We start from the raw sequence: 21,317 nt of genomic DNA on the forward strand, positions 1-21,317 counted from the left end.
AGTATAATAGCAGACAAATAAGATAAACCAAATATAACAATTGAAGATCACTAACACAATCCATAAAACCATACGCAATTGCTGATATTCCCTTTGACCTTCAACAAGAAGGAATTATTTCCCATCTCTAAAAACTACTTGTACAAAGAGTGCATTCAGTATATATAGCTGACCATCTTTGGTGCGTGAAGGTAATTGATAAGCAATAAGCTACAACCATTCCTTTTCAATTCAACTGATGGTATAAGTATTACCACTTCCACAGTCTCGAATCATCTACTAGGCACATGCAGGTCTCCTGATTTTATTCTAACTCTTCAAAGTAACATGTATGTACAGTTGTTCCCAAATGTCACAGAAGATACAAACAAGTTCTAAGATTAATAAATAACAGTTTTGCGTACCCTTGATTCTCATGAATTTATTTACATCAATATACAGTGAAAATTGATACTCGTGCCTTGCTTCTTAAAATTAATAAAATAATTAGCTCTTTATTGTCATATAAATGACGGGTTAGAAATTATGTCCTAAAAGCCAAACACAAATGATCAAGATTTACCACTTGAAATTCCAGTTTAGAAGTCATTTTTGGATTTCCACATTAAGAAATGTCTGTTTAACTTTATATAAAACACTTAAGCCCACAAATTAACATTTTCGCAAGGAGATTCAACCACCATGAATACAGGTGTATTCAAATTTTATTCCTTGGCAATGAAGATAGAAATGGGAAAAATGAACATAAGTATTCTATTCCATGAATAACATTCCATTTATTTGACAAAAATAGGAAGTTTATACATCTCAATAAACGTTTTCAAAAGATTGCCATGAAGCAACCATGCATATTTCTCGTAATATGCTTCTTATTAGATATGGTAGTTACTTCACCATATACTAATACACAACGAATGGCATGCATAATTTGCACAATGAATCAGACAGAGATATAAACAAGCAATCTATATTTGGTGTTCAATCAAATATTATCAAATAATGCAGCAAATCTTCGGTAATGCAAAGATCAATTCTTTCTTTCTGGCGCTCCACATTGATAAAGATACGATGTAAGAATCCTGTAGCAAACAACAAAAAAGTTAATTTTTAAATATCCTCTGCCCTCTGCAAATATTATTGAAATGCATATTAATTTCTACCAAAAGCAGCGCAAGATTTCACCTTTTGATGCGAGACCTGCTACCTATATTTCTGCATGAACAAGAAACAACATAGTCAACATCCAAACATCATCAATAAGCACAATAATATTATCATAATGATATTCAAGTTTCAAAACTACTTTTCAAAGAGAAAATTCTGAATTCCTTAAGTTTGTTGAATAAGATAATGTTTGTTCATCAATGAATGTGGGCTAGTAGTTCAGACAAGGTATTGACATACAAATGACCTATGCTGAAATCCTTTGGGGCTAAGATCTAGTGCATGTGTGAGTTCTGAAAAGTTGGAACATGAGTAGCATGTTCAATAACTTTAAAATAAAATCATACCCATCAATTTTGTTATCTTTCATCTCCTGTCTTGCAATTTCATTCACTTCTGGTGTGGGAAGTTCATCCTCTTTTACTACAGGCACGTTTTTAACCTGTAACAAATGTAAAATTAAATTCAGCCTTAGTCAATGACAAGAGCAAATATATTGATTTCTTCTTCTCATAATAGACATCAATGGAAGAAATAGCAAGGCTTCATTCCTTGACAAAGTAACTAATCTAATTCTGAGGTAAAAGCCTCCTAGCGTCTTATGTTCGCAGCAGGTCAAATGAAAGAACGTGTATGAAACTTGCTAAACTTGAGTCGCTAAAAAATGATATTCCTTGGTTGATTGATACAAGTTAAAACATAAAATGAATGGGAAGATTACTCACTAATTGTCTATACTTAAGAATGTAAAACATCTCCATATAGCGTTTTGTCTCCTGCTGCCCCCGCCTTGATATGTGTTTCCAAAACCCATACAGTGTTGTCAAATTTATTAACTTTTCTGCATAAATCTTCCATGTGTAGCTGCACGATACCATTGAGCATTAGTTGTAAACACACAGTAGTTCTATGTGAGCAGTAACTCACAACGAGCTAATGAGAAAATAAGCTCATCTACTTTCCAAAGATGCCTTGAAAATGATAAAGGACATGGTCTGAAGTTAATAGATCATTACAGCTTATAAACATGAACTTATACCTTTCAAATATACGTTGAAGCCCTGCATTGGATACCACATTCCAAAAGTTTGGGTCTGTTTTGCACTTTTGGAAAAAGTTTACAATCTTATCACTGGACTCATTCCCATTAAGAGGGTCAATATGGAATCCAGAAACACCATCAATAATAATCTCGGCAGGGCCACCCTTAGAAGTGGCAAATGTTGGCAGGCCACATGTCATTGCCTCAATTACAGTAAGTCCAAAAGCCTCATAAAGAGCAGGCTGCACCAGACAAATAAATTGATCACATTAGATCACCCAAAAGAGTAATTCTTAGTGTTCACAAAAACTCTCTAGCATAAATGCCACTTCGTATTATATAAGCATTATTAGAGTATTTGGAACAACCACATTATGAAAATTTTGGATTGCTTTTTTGTATATTTAGAGCATGAAGTTCCTCTTACTAAAGCCAGAATGTTCTTCTGAATTTCGTTTTCTAGCTTGGCAAACGATCTTTATAACATAAAGTGCAACTTCCCTTCAGCTTGCATGTCCCAAAAGAAGAGTTAGTATTTATTCTGTCAAAGTCTAGCTTCTGTGGGAGTGACTATCCCAATCAGGGGGCATAAACTGTTAAAATTTGCTGAGACTGTAAATCCTAGTGATTCTCAACCCATACAAAAAGTATAACTCGGACTATAAAAATCAAGCAGAGTCCCACTTGCTAATGAAGAGGGTCCAAAAAACATGTTAGTGTGGCTCCCAAATGCACGTAAACATGGGAATCTTAGCTCACCAGTGTTTAAAGTTTAAACCTATGTCAGTCGGAAGGAAATGACAAAATAACAGCTTGATGAGTACCATGATCTTCTTTTAAAGTGATGGCTACTAAATCATAAAGTGGTATTTGCTTTGGGATTATATACCATATAAATAAGGGGTTTTATGCCATCAAAATTACCATTTCAAGAACTTGGGTTATTGATATTGCATGGTATCTTGTGAATACAGGTGTGGAGCATGAATATTCAAAATTGTCTTTTAGAAATATGTGTGTAATTTTACCATATCATCCTAATATAACAACGCACCTGTATAAAAGCGCCCTTTGTATCCGCTATGTACCGGTAAAGTTCTCCATTCTTCACTCTGTCAGTCTGAGCACATATCCAACGAAATTGACCATTTAAATTATACTGCTTAATAAGGCCATGCATTTTTTCAATTTCTGCAATTTCTTCCCTGTCTTTTGATTTTGATGGGTCAATAAAGCCAGCAACTACAACAAGATTCACCAGGTTCCTCAGCCTATTGTTCTTTCCAAACCACTCTACCAGACCTGAAATATTTTTCACTTTATCAAGTCTTGCCATGGAGAAGATGATTGGCTTATTTTTGTCACTGAGAGAACCTCTGTATCGTTGTAAAAAAAAAAAATCAGTTATATTTTTTGAAGGTATAGAAGTGAAAAACACATATGAGCTAATTTATAGTCAATTTGTTTGGAATTTGTATATAATGTTATACAACATAGGGTTTTATATGGCATTTTTGTTTCCCAATGGGCTAATCTTTTTTAGTTTTGCCTATTCTTGAGTATATGATACCATACACCAAAGGAAACACAAATAAATCTTACGTGTGTGCATCATTTTGCTCTGGGCTATACAAGAGCTCTTTAATAGATTCATGGAAAGAAGTAATGCGCCGATGATTTTCTGTGTAAGGAAAATAGATGCTCATATCTGCTCCAGGGGATACAATGTTGAATTTGGGATTGAAAACATCAATACCAGAAACTACTCGGTATTCACCAGGCAGTGTGAAGGCTCCATGGCTTTCATATTGACCAACGGTGTCTTTGCTGCATCAACCACAAAATGAGAGTCTGATCATTTTTATCAATAATGAAACAAGTCTAGACTCCAAACTCTGTATCAACAACAAAGGGGAGGTTCTGAACCTCCCAATAAATCTCAAGTTCAATCTTGGCAATCCACACAAAGAAGTGCTTAATCCAAGTTTAAGCATATCAACCTGGTCTTTCTTCGTATGCTTTTGCCTTTGAATTATATAATAATCTTTCATAATATGATTTTCCTCATATGATGGGAAACAGTTAAAATTTTAGTGGTTAACAATTATATGTATCAGATTTTTAATGAAACATTCAAAACATTGAAAAGAAATTGAGAATATTTTTGAATTCTCACTTATGTAAAGTTGAGCATTCGATATTGATAATATTTACAGACTTACTGACATTTTATTGCTCCCTGCTAGTTTTCACAGAGACAATCATTATCCATGAAATAGAACAAACTAATATCTGCAAACTATGAGATGCTCAAAAAAACAGAAAAAGTAGGAAACCAGACCTTCCTGCAATTTCTTGGTATGTACTTGTAATGATGAAATCAGCACGATTCATTGCAAGAATGTCAGCAGTAAATTGACATGAAAAGTGGTACTTCTCGTCAAATTTTGACCAAAATAGATCAGAACTTGCATATTTGGTCTTCTCCAAAGCATGTGCTATGTTGCACTAATAGAGAGATAGACAAAAAAGTTAAAATTTCATTCTGCAAATTATTGTATCAAAAGGTAATTACAAAACAAAATCCTCAACTAAAAGTGAAGAGCATAAACACCTGAACAATCCCCAGTTTGCTTGCGACCAAAGAAGCCACCATATTCCCATCACTATAATTTCCAATAATTAGGTTTGGTTTCCCATGCAACTCCTCAACAATTTCATTTGAAGAATCCTATGAATAAAAACACGAAGAGGACTAATAAGTAAGTTCATTCAGTATAACATAAAGGACAGGACATATTACATTAACATAGAGATAATTACTAATTATACATTGCTGAACTTTTTAATTTAAAATATTGAAACTAGAGAATGAATGGAGATTCCATTAGTTGTCATGCAAAATTGGGTGCATAGTGAAGATGAACCAGAAAAGTTTGAATAATAATGCTCTCTCATATACTGCAACAAAATTACCTCTGCAAATTTTTCAAGATAAGGCCAGACGTCAAATCTAGAAACCCATTTACGTAGAACCCCTTTCTCTGTTCGGAAGGGTACTCGCAATATTGTTGAATGTTGTGTGTTAAGTACTGTCTCAATTCTCTGGTTACATTTAGTCCCCTGGGCCTCTGGGATAAGTCGAGTAACCTTTGAAAGATGGAGAAACTGATTGTATAAGTATAAGAACTGATGGACGCTAAAATACAAGAACATATTAGTTTGGAAATATCCTAAAACAAACTGGCATTTTCCTTCTCGCTTCAAAATTTTCATTAAAGGAGCCACACACTATTTCTGTAGTCCAAAATCATGTTTTTACGACACATTCTCGCAACCTACCACTAGGATTTGAGGTGTAATTTCCAGCCCCTGCTGCTTAATTCTAATAAGCAGTTCTTCTTCCAATGCCTTGACTTGATCCAATATATACACAACCTGTATTTCACAGAATAGCGAGCTAAGGGCCTTAGAAAGATCGTTAGAAACTACTCTGTCTCAAATAACACAGTGACATCATCTAATATCTTCTGCTTGTCTGGTTGTGATTAAATGAAAGAAGTTATTTGAAACTCAAAAGAGGCTCATCATCCTTTCTTCGATAAACTTGATAAATGAAAGATAATTATTTATCTATCATTCAAACTAACAGCGTTTCCTGAAATCACAAAACAAAAATAGAGATATTAAAACATAAAGAAAATAGATATCCAAAGCAACAATACCTGTCCACCTGTGTCTGGTAATCCCAGAACATCTGCTTGTCCAAAGTAGCCGTGGGGTGAAAATATTACCACACTGAATATAGTGGGTATTTTGGCTAGAAATTTTTGCAAAGTAATATGATCGGGTGCCTGTATTAAATCCAAGAGTAGATGTATTGTGTCAAGTGCATGATGTGCATTATCTCCCCATCCCTTCTCAAGTCCAAGATCTTGCAACCTGTAAGTGTTTTTAGGTGAAAAGACTGAGCAAAATTAGAATATCTGTAGTTTCTTTAGAATTGGCAAGATAGTTATCTAATTGTCTAAGACTACTTCCAGAAAGAATCTGCAACAAAATGAAAAATCTAGTAATGGAATTATATGCTTGAGATGGTAACCGATCTTTATCAACACCAACATTCAATGGAATAACTTTTCTTGTGGTTGAAGGAAGAACCAAGCATCCAATTACCTGTGAGCAAATTTCTCATATACAACGTCCTTTTGGAGATCGGACAAGATATCCTCTGCCTTAAGCAACACTTGTTGAAGTTTGGACATGCTGTTAATCTTCTCACTGACCATAAGTTTCTGCAAATGAAACGATGAAAAAGAAAAGTATTCATCTGATAAGAAATTCTTGAGAATAGAAGTCAATGGTAACATGAAGATCAATCATCAAACCATAAGTTAATATTCTTCATCTCTCAACTTATTAACTGTATTCAAAATCCAAGTCATTGGACACTACAAAGATCACATTCCTGCTTTTGCAAAGCGACAGTCCTTAGATAGAAACTTCCAACATAATCTAACATTTGTTTTCTGTTTCCGAAATTGAGAAAAGCCTTACTATACTATTATATAAACATAATTTTTTGAAGGTAGCGCTACCGTTTATAGATTCAAACCCCTGATAGTCTGAGAAGACAATGTTCTTTACAGAATAGCTGAGAATGAATAATTTGATGGGAAATGAGGTGCACAGATTCTGGAAACCCTAGGGTACAGAACTTGGTGAAATGTAGTTTTCAGAATAAGTGAGAACGAATAATTTGTTTGGGAGCGACATGCGGGGATTCTTAGACAAGAGCCTACAATACAGAAGTAAAATTGTAAACCTCTTATCTGAGAGGTTATGGATTCGAATCTACTCAAACTATAATAATAATAATAATAATAACTAATAATGGGGATTCTTGGAACTCTTAGGTACAGTACACGGGGAAATGGCAAAAGCAAAGCTTACAGATATGCACAGAAGTCAATTTAACCTTTTCTCAAGTTGATACCAAATTAATCCTCTGACTTAGCGTGTGAAATAATGGCCTAAGAAGAAAGAAGAAAGAAACAGAGAAATTCCATTAATGCCCGTGATTGACTCAGTAGGTAAATGGGACTTCAAATAGACCGCGTTACAAATTACAAGAGCAAGTAGATCCTTTAAAACGATACCCACTCTTACCTCTCCATTATAATTACATTCCTGCAAAAAATCCAGCAAGGGTTGCATGCTTTCTCGGTCATGAGCAAGTCGTGAAGTCAAATGTCTGCTCAGAAATTGAAATCCGTTGCCAATTGATGAGGGCCTTTTCATACGAGGAGCTGATGCACTGAAGGCTTCAAAATCCAGTTCCAATGCATAGTCATCCCTGGCCCTGCAGATTACGGCATGCATGTTACTACGAGAATATCACAATGCAGGAAAACAAGAGAAATATGACCAGATAAGGAATATGTTTTATGCAATATTCTCATCATTATTTTCACATTTAAGAACCCTTAAACTAAAAACAGAGATTTTCATTATGCACCCAAAACAATGACTTTGAATTTAAGCTGATGACACTCGGAGCTGAAATTCTCAATTTTTGCTTATTTGGACCCCCAAGTTCAAAGATTTGTGGGAAAGAAGTCAGGAGGGGGGTATGTAATGCTTGAGATCAGACAATTTTGGTGACCCAAGTATCACAATAGGAGGATGAATCATCCCAGCTATGTGAATGATCAAAACCCAGCGATTTCATTTTTACCCTGTCGGGCATCCTATTCAACTATCCAGTTAATAAGGCACAATGCCTACTGCTTACTCCATGTGTGAGCAAGACGCATTGACATACGTTTCACTCAAGCACCATGGAAGCCAAAAAGAAGAATTTTTGAGAAAATAAATCTTTCTTCCTCTATGAAGAAACAAAACTAATAATGCTTTCTTACCACCGCTCATCTGCAAGGCACTCTTTGAGCTGCAGGTATTCTGTTACTGTAAGCTTTTCCATGGAAAGATCAGAGGCATTGACACGAACATACTCCCAAAGCCCAGGTTTTCTTCGTATTGCCAAACCAATGAATGGTGGCACGGTGACAACCTCCTGTACAATGACATCACCATGTTAGAACTCCCCTAAATGATCAAAAAGCACACAATGTTGATAAACTTGTAAAGTGGGAAAAAAGGAGGAACACAACATTCTAGGATTTTATCTGAATTTGTATCAACTTTTCTAGTAGGACCCATCTATTACTATAATTTCAATGAATCATTTGAACAAATCAAAAGCTTTAAATATTACTATTTAAACCATAAATGCGAAAAAAAAACACTAAAATCCAATGTACCTGTGTGCACCGCAAAATATGTCCGAACAAACCTTCTTCAAGATTCCTTCTTTCCTCAGCATCGCCTATTATTGAATCAATCTCACTGCAGAATTGCTTTTGTTGTAGAATCCTTTTACCTTGTGATGTAAAACTGCAACACCAATAAGAGCACCTCTCAAAAACTTTAAACTGCATGAAGCTTCTCTCGACAGTTTATCTTAATATCAATAATAGTATACAATTTTTCTCTTTGACAATTTATCCTCCTTCTTTAAAACAAATAGGATTTTTATATGTCCGTACTACTATTTTTATACCAAAAATTACACCAATTTATCTTTAATTAGAATAGGAAGACACCAGTCACTACAGGTGAATAGGATTTTTGTCGGTGAGCATCAAAGATATTAGCCTGTGTGTGTTATTAGCAGTCTGCCATGGAAGAGGGTGGCATCATTTAGATGGTTATAAGAGGAGTTTTGATGAGCAATTCGAATTTTATAGAAGAATTATTTGATCAAAGACACCTAAAGCTATATATTTATTCTGGTCTGTCTTCTGTAATTATATTTTAAATTAAAGCTTACAGAAAAAAGAGATATTTGTAATAGCATATAGTGTGATTCAACGAAGACAAATTGTTACTGAGAATTCACCTTGTAAAACATCTGCGAAGCAGATATCTGTTCTGCTTCAATGCCTCTGGCAACCTATCTGCCATACTCGCATATTGTTGTGCAAGCTCAGCCATAACTCTGTAATTTGACAACCTTCAGCTGAACACAAATATTCAACCTCTATGTTTGTGCGTAGACTTTAATGGGCAATGAACTCACTATTCAATAAGGTATGAATTGAATGGAAGAGCAGAGGATGCTGTGTGTAGTAGTATACTAAGAAGTAATGTTTCATATACAAGATACTAATTACAAAATTTTCTTCCTATTTTATAGGTTTTTTTTTATTTCAATTCTGAACATAAATTTCAATCAGAAACTTCAGTGATTCATTGCTCTTTGTGAAAGGCATAGTGTACCCTGAGAAACCCACCAAAGAACAGCTGTCCTTAAGAATGCAAAACATAAAAATTATGCTTATTCACATATAAAGTAAAAGCAAACTGAATTTTTCTTCCCCTGTTAAGAAAGGAAGGAATTTACGGGACCAAAGCGCAAGCTATGCTTGCATTCTCTTGATTTACAGGACAATATATGGACAAATAAAAATAAAAAAATAAAATTGATTCTTCTCCGGCCTGAGAAGGAAATTTCTGATTCTAAATGTACGCTACAGAGCATTCAAATAATTGGAAAGCATATCTCAAGATTAATTCATGTATATTCCTTCCTTAATTGTTTGCCCCATCGGCATCAACACCGTTATCATATGTTACAGAAGTTTTCTGTATATCTATGCAGAGGGCGTGTAGAATTATTTTTCAAATTGAATATAGTTGCGTAGGATGATGTGACTTCTATTTTGTTAGTATAAATATCACACACAAGTAGGACAGATCAGAAGAGGTGGACAATGTTCACCTGGTTACCGTTTGTTTTGTTAAAAAAAATCACATGTTTAAATTTATAGGCAATTTATATAAATTTATGTTTTTATATTTTGTTTTAGAATATTTGTTTCTATTTTGAGGTATCAAATGATGTTAAAATTTCTTAATTTTTTTGTTTTTCATGTGTGTGAATTATTGCTTAAGGTTCTAGTTTCTCACCTATAATGATGTTATACATGCAAGGGTAAAAAAGTGTTCATTGATACTTGACCCCATTGCACCTAATAATTATTCATTCAACCATCAATAGTGGTTCACAAAATGTCCACTACTGCTTCACAAATCCCCACAAATAGTTTACAAATTCCGAATAGTGGTTCGTAAATCACCACTATGATGCACAAATGAGTCAATCATGGATCAAAAAGATTTAAATTATTATTTTTAAATGACCAACTATTGGTATATAAATGATGGACTCTATTGGCATTGATTAAAACTTAGTGGACCACTATTGAACCTAGATTCAATATTGGGTATCTTTCCCTATCTATTTGGGGAAATATAGTGCGGAAACAAGTGAGGCCTATTTAGGGGATGAGTATAGATATTTTATATATTCACAATTCCTAATGGTATATTGGATTTTGATTTTTTTTTGGTTCTTCATATTCAACTAAACTATTTATAGCTATGGTTTTGGTTTTTGGTAGTGACGTTACATGTTCAAGGGTTAAAAATTGGTCATTTCAAAATGTGACTAGTGATGCCCCAATAATCGCACGCTAGAACCACCATAAAAGATTTCAATATTTTCACACAAACATCCTAGTAGTCAATTCAAAAATTGTTAATGCTTATGCGCCAATGTTCTAATATTCATTAAAAAATTCTCACTACTTAGGGAACACGTGGGTGGTTATGTGTACATGATGTATTTATTAATAGGCTTATAGTTGTCATTTTTTTTAGAGTTTTTTTAAGTTAGTAATTAGGGGGTTGGAAAAGGAATGAATGGACAATTATTGGAACATGGGTGGTAACTAGTGTTCTTTTCCTAGCAATCAACTACCAATATTAGGAAAGGTTGAACACCAACTAATTGTAATGAGGTTCCCCTTATTTACTAAAGTACCACACATTGACAAGAGTAGAAATGATGAACTTTCAAAATTAAAATTTTAATCTAGGTTCGAGCTATTTAGTCTAAGTAGTCATTATGAGTGAACTTGAGTGTACATTTTTTATAAATTTATGCACTAAGATGTTCTATCTAAGAACAAACCCTAATTCATTTACAACATCATTCATATCTCTTACTTCTAAAATGCATGATCATATAGAGCACTATCAAAGCATTTGTGTTGCATCATGTACTTAACCCACATAAGTAGGCATAATTGCAATGTGTACGTTATTTTCAAACTTTATGTATACTATTGATTTGGTAACATGGGTTTGACTAAAGAAGAGCATTCATTATCTTGCAAACTCCTAGATAATGTAAGTAGATATGTGTGTGTGTGTGTGTGTGTGTGTGTGTGTGTGTGCACACGCGCATATACATACATACATACATATACATATACATACACAAATGTATGTATGTATGTATGTATGTAATGTGTGTATATATATATATATATATATATATATATATATATATATATGTATGTATGTATGTATGTATGTATGTATGTATGTATGTATGTACACACACATATATGAAGGGTAAGGGTAAGGATCCATCTAGGGGCTTGATAGGAGGGCCCCTATAGGGTAGGTGGGAGGACATGTGGGCTAGGGTAGTGTGGGCCCCTGCAATAATATAAAGGGGATGTGTATTGGCTTGATTGATTCCCTTAGATATGTTAGAATTTGATAAGATGAATAATCCATACTATGTAGTGCAATTGAGTAGAAATAAAATTATGAATGCAAATGATACAAGATCAAGATAACAACATTGAGTTAGTCTCCAAGAGAAAAATGTGAATGCTAGAAAATTAAAATAATAGTAGGAGAATGCAAGAGAAAATGGCTAGAAAATTAGAATACAATACAACACAATGACTAACTTGGAGGTGAGTATAAAAAAAAAAATAGAGAAGGGAGGGGTGGTAAATACAACCAATGGAAAGTGATCACTGCAATATAGCCTAAACTAGGCAAGTATAAATCATATAGAAGATGTCAACACCTTGCACCCACTTACACTAATATTATCATTATTAATCCTAAATAATTTAATTAAAAGTGCATGAAAAACTTAGGAATACACTAAAATAAATTTCTACTAAAGAAATAAAAGCACTATAATAAATTACTACTATAGAAATTAAAGCCTATAGTAAGACCCCCTTAAGTGCAACTTAGGTGGGTGAAAATATCATGGCTTTTAAGTAGCTAAAATGATAAGTGCTTGAATGTGACTACATGCAAGAATTCAAACTTTGGTCCTAACAAGAAGGTTTGGTGTGTTACCCAATCACAACCAAATCTCTATAAAGTGGGCAAAAAGGACAAAATGTTGTGGGAAAAAACTCCTCTCTAAAAAGAGATGGAAAAAGAAGGTACAAATGCAATGTCTCAAGAGATTCTCTCAAAACCATAAGTACAACCAACCAACCTTCTTCCCCCCCCAACAACTCACCCTGCCATGAGAGAGAATCGAGACTCTAAAGCTCCTCTAGAATGACAAAACCCTAGTGTTGATAATATAACCAATGTGGCTCTAATGTGGAAGAAACAAAGGTAGTGGACAAAGAAGAGAAAATTTTGGAATGTGAGGTGAAACTAGAAGGCATGGATGATGCTTAAAGGAGAATGTGTGATAATATTGTAATAGAATCTCTAGTGAAGGTGGGATAATTGTTTTGTGGAATCTATCATTTGAGAGAAGATGATCATCCTCTAGTATCTCCCAACAACAACACTAGTTGGATAGATGCATGGAGCTGCAATGTTAGGAAAAGTCAAAGAGGAATCCTACTCAACATATGGAAACTCAATAGGAGATGGAGGTGTAGAAGTCACAACTCTAGTCTCAAGAAGAACACATAAGTTAAAGTGTCCTATTTTCACCTCAATAGGCTCTTGTGAAGAAGGATGTCTATGGTCCATCAGTAGACATGGTTAATCAAAATGAGATAAATAGTACAAGAAGGAAAAATGATCAATTGTCCCCATTGCAACAATATTTCACATCTTATGATCTCTAATGTGCACTGAATCTTGTGTGAACTAAATTGTCCTTTTCCCGCTATGAGTAATCTGATAGATAGAGAGATGGTTAGAGGATAAAGATGGAACACATAGTACATCATAGAATGAATTATCATCAATGTCAGTGGAACCTTCCCTACATATAGTCATAAAAATATCATTCTCCACCAAAATGTGTAGGGTAAGAGAAGCCTCAAAATAAGAGAATAAATCTTGAGAAGATCCCATATAGTGTGAAGCACTTGTATCCAATATCCATCTCAAAGAGTGTAGACTAGTGCTAGTACATAATGTATGACCCTTTCCTTTGTCATGTCCATCTATCTAGAATGATGATGAAGAAGAAGGCATGTGAGAAGTAGAAGAAGGCATATCAATATTTATCTTTTTAAGGAAAGTTATCAAATTTGAAACCTTTTTTGCATTTCTTCTCATATAAATGGGACTCACCATGATAGGGATTTTTTTCAATTAGCACACTTAGATATTTCTATCTTTGATTTTCTCCCTTATGAAGGTGGGACAGAGAGGTGTTGAGAACTAGAATCCTTCCTAGGATCTATAGTTTGTGACTTGTGTTTATGCTCATGCTTCCTTAAAGATGTGTAAGTTACCAATGCTTGGCTTTGTGATCCTAGAAGAGCATCCAATTATGTGAGATTTGATTGCTCACATGTCAATTGATCACAAAATACCTCAGTGGTATGCATGGAAAATCATAGACCCAAAGAATCCATGGTAAAGTAGAATGTAGAAGAAAATATCGAAATTTGACCTCAAAGCTTAGGGAGTATCAAATATATATGTTCAATCTTTATTTATTTTTTTACCACAATTAAGTAACAATGACCATGGTGATTTGAGTTTTATCAAGAGATCCTCAATATATAGAAAGGAATTAGGTGCCAAAGAGGTCAACTTTGCCTCAATCTAAAGTGCTCTGAAATGATTAATAGTTCCAAAAATATCATAAAACTTTATCTGCATGTCCTAAAGTGTAGTTCAACCTTTGAGGTGAAATAAAATACTATATAAAATGTTTCGAGAAAGCATTCCAATTGCCTCATCTATTTTGTTCCAATAGTGCATGACTTTATATAGATGAGTCAACTAAGGTCAAACCTCATCCAAATAGGACCATAACCCTCTTGACATGAGAAAACAAATCATATGTGCCTTCTAGGTTTGATAATTATTTGGATTAATTTACTTAATACAATAAGAATCTTCCATGTGAATAAGAGGGAAAATACCAGCCCCCCCCCCCCGCAATAGTACAAGAATCCAAACCCTAGAACAAATATGAAAGCTAGAAAGTGAAAAAAAAACTTAAAATAAATAATGTCTAATCTCTATGAACATAATCAATTTCTTAAAAAATTGACTACAAATCTAGAAGGAGAACTAAATACCTTTCCAATGCCTATTCATTTTCAAAAAGCATAGTTTAGATGCACAAGTTATGCCCCTAGGAAGGAAAACAATGATTTATGACTTTGATTAGAAGAAAACCTATAAGAGCTTAAAAATAACCTACACCACTAGATGGAGCTCAGAATCATCTTTTTAAAAATGTCTCATTTATCAAATTTTGATATCATATGAGCAAGTTATGGCCAAAAAACTATCCATTGCTCTTTGTGATAAAATTGTCAAACTAGTTGACATATTGACAGCTGCCAGATTTTGATTTAATGATACCTGAACATGCAGGTGTACTTTTTTGCACCTATTGTATTCCAAAAAAAAAAATTACCCACCTTTTTAGTATAAACATAGGTACATTTTGGAACCCTTGGTGGGATCCCACAATTGGCTCATTTCTCTATCCAAGATTATTTTTTCTTTGTTAAAAAACAAATGGATTATCTAACATTTCTATATTTTAGTGGTGTTGCATAGTTTCTCAAGTTTTGTAGGTTGAAGGTGTAGGAGAAAGCAAGGAATTCACCCATATTTCAAGCAAAATTTACACAACAAACCAAAAAGTATCTCCAAATTCATGATCTGACCGTGAGCATGCCATATCAACCAGTGGGAATGTAATCCCACACTTTTAGGAACATCATCACACACCTATGGGAATGTCAACTAAAGCTTCAAAACTAAAAATATGTGGTCATTTTCATTTTTAATATCTCCTAGCCTCTCTCCTTTAATCCTTTCTTTGTGAGAACGTGAGTTGACTCCACAAAAATATTGGTTGAACCTATAGGATCACTTTCCATAAGCCTTCAGACAAATTCAAAAAATTCACTGTACTATGATTGCAAGAACACGTTGTTCATCTATGGGAATGCTATGTATGTATTCCACATGTAGATTGCCAATTTTTATTCTATTACTTTATTTGTCACTTTTAGCACATTTTTATAGTCTATGGGAACACATTCCCATGACTATAGGAACACTCCTTATACATGCCAGAATATGCCTTTTGGTTTATTGATCCATTTGTTGAGTGTGCAAAAACAAATTTCTAGAGTTGATCCTTTTCAATATTAAAAATCAACTCACAATTCAGTTTGGGCACCTAAAAAAAACTTTATATTCACTCACATTACACTTCAATTTTGGGTTTAAAATCAATCAAATGCTATCTTGGATGCCTAAAAGTGAATGAGCAATGCAATGACAAACTTTTTGATTTGGATTTAAAATTAATTCATCAATTCTTGAATGCTTAAGGAAGTAACACTTATCATTTATTGTAAACAAACTTTCCTTTTCTAGGCATGTACAATTTCAAAATTCAAGAAAGAATCATATATACTAATCATGAGTGTTTGTAGCCATAGACTAAAAATTACTTAGGATTAATTTAATTGTTATTTTGGAAATTAACTCTTTTTGGCATGTTTGAAGGGGTGTTTCTCAACTCTTTTAATTACATAACATGTATACGAAAGAGTTGTTAGCAAGACTATATGTAACAAATTTAGGAGCACTTCTAGAGAGATCTATAATTTGGGAGCGCTTCCCTATTGGAAAATGATCTCACAGTGGTAATTTCCCAAGTGATACATAAATTTAGTACTTAATAAATTCTCACTTGTCCCCTCAAGCTCTGGTGAGGTGTGTTGATGGCAATCCAAGATAGGTGAATATCCCTACAATTTTAGCATGGTCAACTAGGCTCTTAAGTGAGTCACACACGTACAAACTAATTGGTAGGATGTCACAGATCTTATTAAAACCAATTCTAGCAAGCCACCTTATTATCCTTGGTATGTTATTCATGTTGCAAGAGAATATAGGGCTTCTCTAAAGATACTAACCATATGTGTTTTCTCCAGTATAGGTATGAGGCTACTTGGGATTAATATCCATGAGTCATCGACCCCGCAGAAAGGAGGCCTCTAGTTTCCATAGTTTGAAGATTCAATGATGCCTAATTTTCTCAGTCAACTTATAATTCAACTCAACTCTTAGATTGAGAGGGATACAATGCACTAGAACTAGAGAACATCAAGCTTAGGCTCCTCCTCGTGGGCCTATTCAATAACATATTGAAGCCAAATTAACCATAGGGATAGCATGTTCTTAAAGTGTCTTTATTGTAATTAACCACCTGAAAAACATTTGTTGAACATACACACTATTAGTTTTATCAAAATCCTTTTGTCAAAAGATAATATTTATGTGTTTTGATGAAAAAGAGTTTCTTTGTCCTTTGAGGGATTGCTCGTTCACTTAACCCATTATCAAAATTTGTATGTCTTTCAACCTATGTTAAGGTATACTTAGTGTAGTCGCTACTTAAATCTAAAAGTTATTTTTTAAAAGAGTCAAGTTGAGTTTTCATGATAGATCAGAACAAGCCAAATTTCTTGAAAAGGTCAAACTCAAACCATCACTAGCCTATAGAGAACAAGAAGCTCAAGAGATTCACACCTAGAAATATACTTCTAAAATAGCTCCAAATTTATAAATAGGGAATTGAAGCAGCCTTACAAAAAGAGTGGGATTACAAAGTCTAAAACATGATACTTAGGTGTGGAGTAAATCATAGACTTATCAATTACATGAGCTACCCCCAATACGACTAGATCTATATTCTTCTTCACACTCACTTTTGCATTTACATAATTTCACTATAGATTTTTATCATGAGTTATCATATTGGTCATCATCCTTTAGGAATTTCTAGATCCTTCATCCTTAACACATACTTTCAAAATCCTTAGTCAAATCCTCGTCCAATCTAAAAATCCCAAAATCAAGCCCCTATCATATCCTATCATTTGGTGTCATTATCCTGGAGTTATCTATCCCATATCCTGCATCCATCACAATATTGTGACTATCCCTTGGACCACACATTATTTTATCTTTCCACTTGTCTCCCTTATCACATTATTCTATAGGTTGGGATCCATATTTGATTATCTCATGTCTCCCAAAGGTCATTAGTCTACCCCAGGTTGACAAATCCCATCCATCCTTGATACCAAGATAATCTTTAGGACATTTTAGGCATCACATACTTAAGGATAATCCTCTATCTCCATCATTTTCATTATCGTGCATCTTATTCCTTTTGCATTAGTCACCCATCCTTAGATTCTTAATAAATCCTTACATCATAGGTTTGAAGTCATCCCCTCATCACTAGAAAGTCTTAGAACTTACCATGCACTTTTCATCCCACACTTAGGTGTATTATGATTTCATGTCACCAACCACATGTCTCAACAAGAACAAATAGAAGAAGAAAGACATGGATCATAATCCCTATAGTGATTCAATTGGTTTACAGCTCAACCTTGAGGCTTCCATGGTCATGCACAACCCACCACCTCAAAACCCAGGAACAATTACAGAAAATGTCACAAGTTCAAGACCTATTGCATTTACCATAGAGAATTTGTAGATCAACTTTGAAATTTGTCATTTGTCAATGCCATCATTGATAGAAATAAAGATACCATCATGGAAGATTCATAGAGAGATCATGTTGGAGAATTTAACTATGGAAGAACACCACCACCCACCACTACCAAAGACCCCACTCATCCATTTTTGAATTCTAACATCACAGGGACCCATAGATCTTAATCGTCTTCTTCCCACTTCTAAAGGAAGAAACTAACTAGTGATACAATAGGTCATGGACGTAATGCAGGATCTACCCAACTAAATTCCTCAATCCCTCAAAAAAATTAACCATCCATCACATAACCACCAGTTTATTCCACAACACAACAATCCACCCCATCACAAACAACATCTGCCTACATTCCCATCATTATTGTCATTGCACAACCCATGCCTACCCTACTAAACATTGTAGGGCCCACTGTCACTCAAGTAGTTGTCAAAAATATTGCCACCCAACAACAATAATCCATGTCTACCTATTAGTTCTAGAATAATCATTCTATCTCAACCAGCTTCACAATTGTTACCACAATACACTACATGAATGTCACCTACACGACCAAGCACATATGTATGTTGCAAGTATCCCAACTTTCACTCTTTACCAACCCAACCATGGATAACCTTTCATGCACAACAACCACCACCACCACTACCATGTGTAAATTGACTACTACCAATCACCAACTTTTTGTCCATGCCTCCTCTTGGGAGTAGCCAAAACATCCACCCACCACAAAAACAAAAAATAGGGACAAACCCCTATGTGAGTTACCCTACACCATCCAATGCTCAAGTACCTCTTTACGCCGGTACTTACCTATCATACATTGGGAAAAGCATAGCCTTTCATCCTAGTGCACCAACCTATCCACTCAAACAACAACTAAAATTGTAGTACATGTAATATGTGCAACAACAAACATTACCATTTGCAAAATAATCACACAATCACCTAGCATGACAATACTCACAAACTCTACTCCTAAAATAACATTGTCTAGCCAACCCCACAAAAAACATAAACTCCTCTTCAAATGGTAGGAAAATCATCATTCCAACCACCTCATTTCATGCACCAAAACCCTTTGTATTCACCCACTCCATCTAATAAATATCTTACACTTGTGGCACTTGGATTGGGGGAACTTCCTACAACACCTATTAATCCACAATGGGAAGAAATGTGAAATGTCATCAAGGAACTAAAAGCCAACAATGAGACAAAGATATTGAAATTTGAGAATGTATGCCCATATCCCTTTGACAGGTCTATGACAATCAAGATCTTCTCAAAACACTTTGAGATACCAAAATTTGATAAATTTAGAGGGAAGGGATATCTTGTGACACACATGAAGGAATTTTACACACATTTCATGAAGTGGCCTATAGCGACATATTCCTCACGCATCAATTTCCAAATATTCTCGAGGATGCCACTCTAGAATGGTTTTACCAAATACCCCATGGGACTGTTAAAACATTTGCAAAACTCTCTAAAACTTTTGTTGCATAAAATGCTCACCTAGTTGAGAATGAGATATCAGTAGTCGACCTAATTAACACAAAATAGAAGGTAGGTGAAATCATTATTGGCTTCCTTTAAAGATGGAAAACCCTTACAACACAAGTATCATGCAACTTATCTAAAAAAACCTTGTTAAGATGTTTATCAAAAATACACAGCCAAAGCTTGTGTATCACATGTGCAAGAATTGCTTGCAAACATACAAGGAGGTCAGAGAGAAGGGTATGGACCTAGAGCAAGGGCTCATTGAAGATGGAATCATAAAACTATACAAAGAACATACAAAAAGTGGGGTAAATGTGATACTGGAACAAAAACCAAAGCACGATGATGACTGGCATTGTTACCAACATGAAGCATGTCCATGTCGTGGGTGCTTCAAAAAATCCACCAAAATCTTTTTACCAAAAAAACACATCCTACGAACAACAAATATCCTATCAACAACAACCATACTAATAACATGCATATCAATAATATGCACATCAAATCCTCAACATGTGTCATTAAATTAAAAAAGTACCATATCCATCATAGTTGGAAAAAAACTACACATTTAGAATGACCCAAAATGAGGTTTCACTCCCCTTGGTGAGCCTTTCGATGTTATCTTTGACCAAATATTGAAAAACAACCGCATAACCCCCTCGCAAAAACCATCACTTGACAAAATTCAACCGAAATCCACATAGTAAAAATAGAATGAATTTTGTGCATATGATTGAGTCAAGGAACATACCATAATCAAATGCATGAAGCTTGAAGATTATGTGTAGGATCTTATAGATTGTAAGGATATAATGGTGTTGGAAAATGTACAAAATTCTCTAAATGCAGGATTATAAATCAATCTAAATGCATTATCATTGCATAACAACAACTCGGGCAAGACACCTACCCAAAACACCAACAAAAACAAAAAAAAACAACACCACAAATAATAACAATAACAAGTATGGTGACATTTGATACAAAAAGGATTACATCATAACCTACCACAACTATGATAATCAGGTGTATATCCCAAAATGAGCCCTTTGTTAATTTCATACAAATCAAGGGCATTGAGTGTCAATGTGTTATTACAACTTGACATGGCAAAATATTTGTTGTTGACCCACCTACGACTACTCCCTCAGGAGCACAATACAAGATTTTGTAACCTTGGGAATACACTAGCTCTAATATTCATCTTAGATCTTCTTTATAGCAACCCACTCCATTAAGAGATCATTAATAACACCCTCCATGAAAATTGGGTCCCCAAGGATATAAATGCAACTAAATTCAAAATCCTTGTAGGATACCTATTTACATTGTACCCTATCATTAAAACCCTCAAACATCCCTAAAGTTAAACCATACCACAACCTTCCACTCCACATTTTTGTCATGGTCTTCAATCTCCTTATCAAATGGGTAATGATAGATAGCAGGTCATCCTTTAACTTGTGTACTTTGAAATTCATCAAACAAGAAGGGTGTAGTAAGGAAAACATCATGGATGAAGTCATCATGATCAAGGTATATGAAATGTCCCTTTACTAATTTTGTATGATATTTCCAACCTTTAATCAGATCTTTAAGATCAAACAACTAATATCACAAAGATCCTCCAAATTTCTCAAGAAACCCCAAATCGGGTATGCCAGAAATGGTGCC

General features: G+C 34.5%; 1 protein-coding gene across 1 annotated transcript; it reads right to left on the bottom strand.

Moving 5' to 3' along the window:
• Positions 1-751: 751 nt before the first annotated feature.
• Positions 752-9,933, bottom strand: LOC149528400 (sucrose synthase 3-like). The gene is made up of 17 exons (XM_089808698.1): positions 9,168-9,933; positions 8,530-8,662; positions 8,128-8,282; positions 7,376-7,568; positions 6,383-6,501; positions 5,932-6,148; positions 5,549-5,644; positions 5,183-5,356; positions 4,821-4,937; positions 4,548-4,714; positions 3,809-4,033; positions 3,261-3,582; positions 2,204-2,448; positions 1,890-2,028; positions 1,512-1,606; positions 1,183-1,212; positions 752-1,079 (listed from the first exon to the last, which is right to left on the bottom strand). The coding sequence occupies exons 1-17, from the start codon at positions 9,260-9,262 to the stop codon at positions 1,028-1,030; spliced, it is 2,574 nt and encodes an 857-aa protein (XP_089664824.1). The 5' UTR covers positions 9,263-9,933; the 3' UTR covers positions 752-1,027.
• Between the last annotated feature and the right edge of the window lie 11,384 nt (positions 9,934-21,317).

The sequence above is a fragment of the Cupressus sempervirens genome, chromosome 11 (assembly GCF_028749045.1).
Source record: "Cupressus sempervirens isolate cs-2001-9-10 chromosome 11, ASM2874904v1, whole genome shotgun sequence".
Taxonomy (NCBI): Eukaryota; Viridiplantae; Streptophyta; class Pinopsida; order Cupressales; family Cupressaceae; genus Cupressus; species Cupressus sempervirens.

Coding starts and splice junctions, on each gene's coding strand:
- LOC149528400 (XM_089808698.1), bottom strand. CDS start 9,262: ATGGCTGAGCTTGCACAACAATATGCGAGTATGGCAGATAGGTTGCCA. Junction 4,938..5,182: donor ATCTTGAAAAATTTGCAGAG/GTAATTTTGTTG, acceptor TTTTATTCATAG/GATTCTTCAAATGAAATTGT. Junction 3,583..3,808: donor GAGCAAAATGATGCACACAC/GTAAGATTTATT, acceptor ACAACGATACAG/AGGTTCTCTCAGTGACAAAA.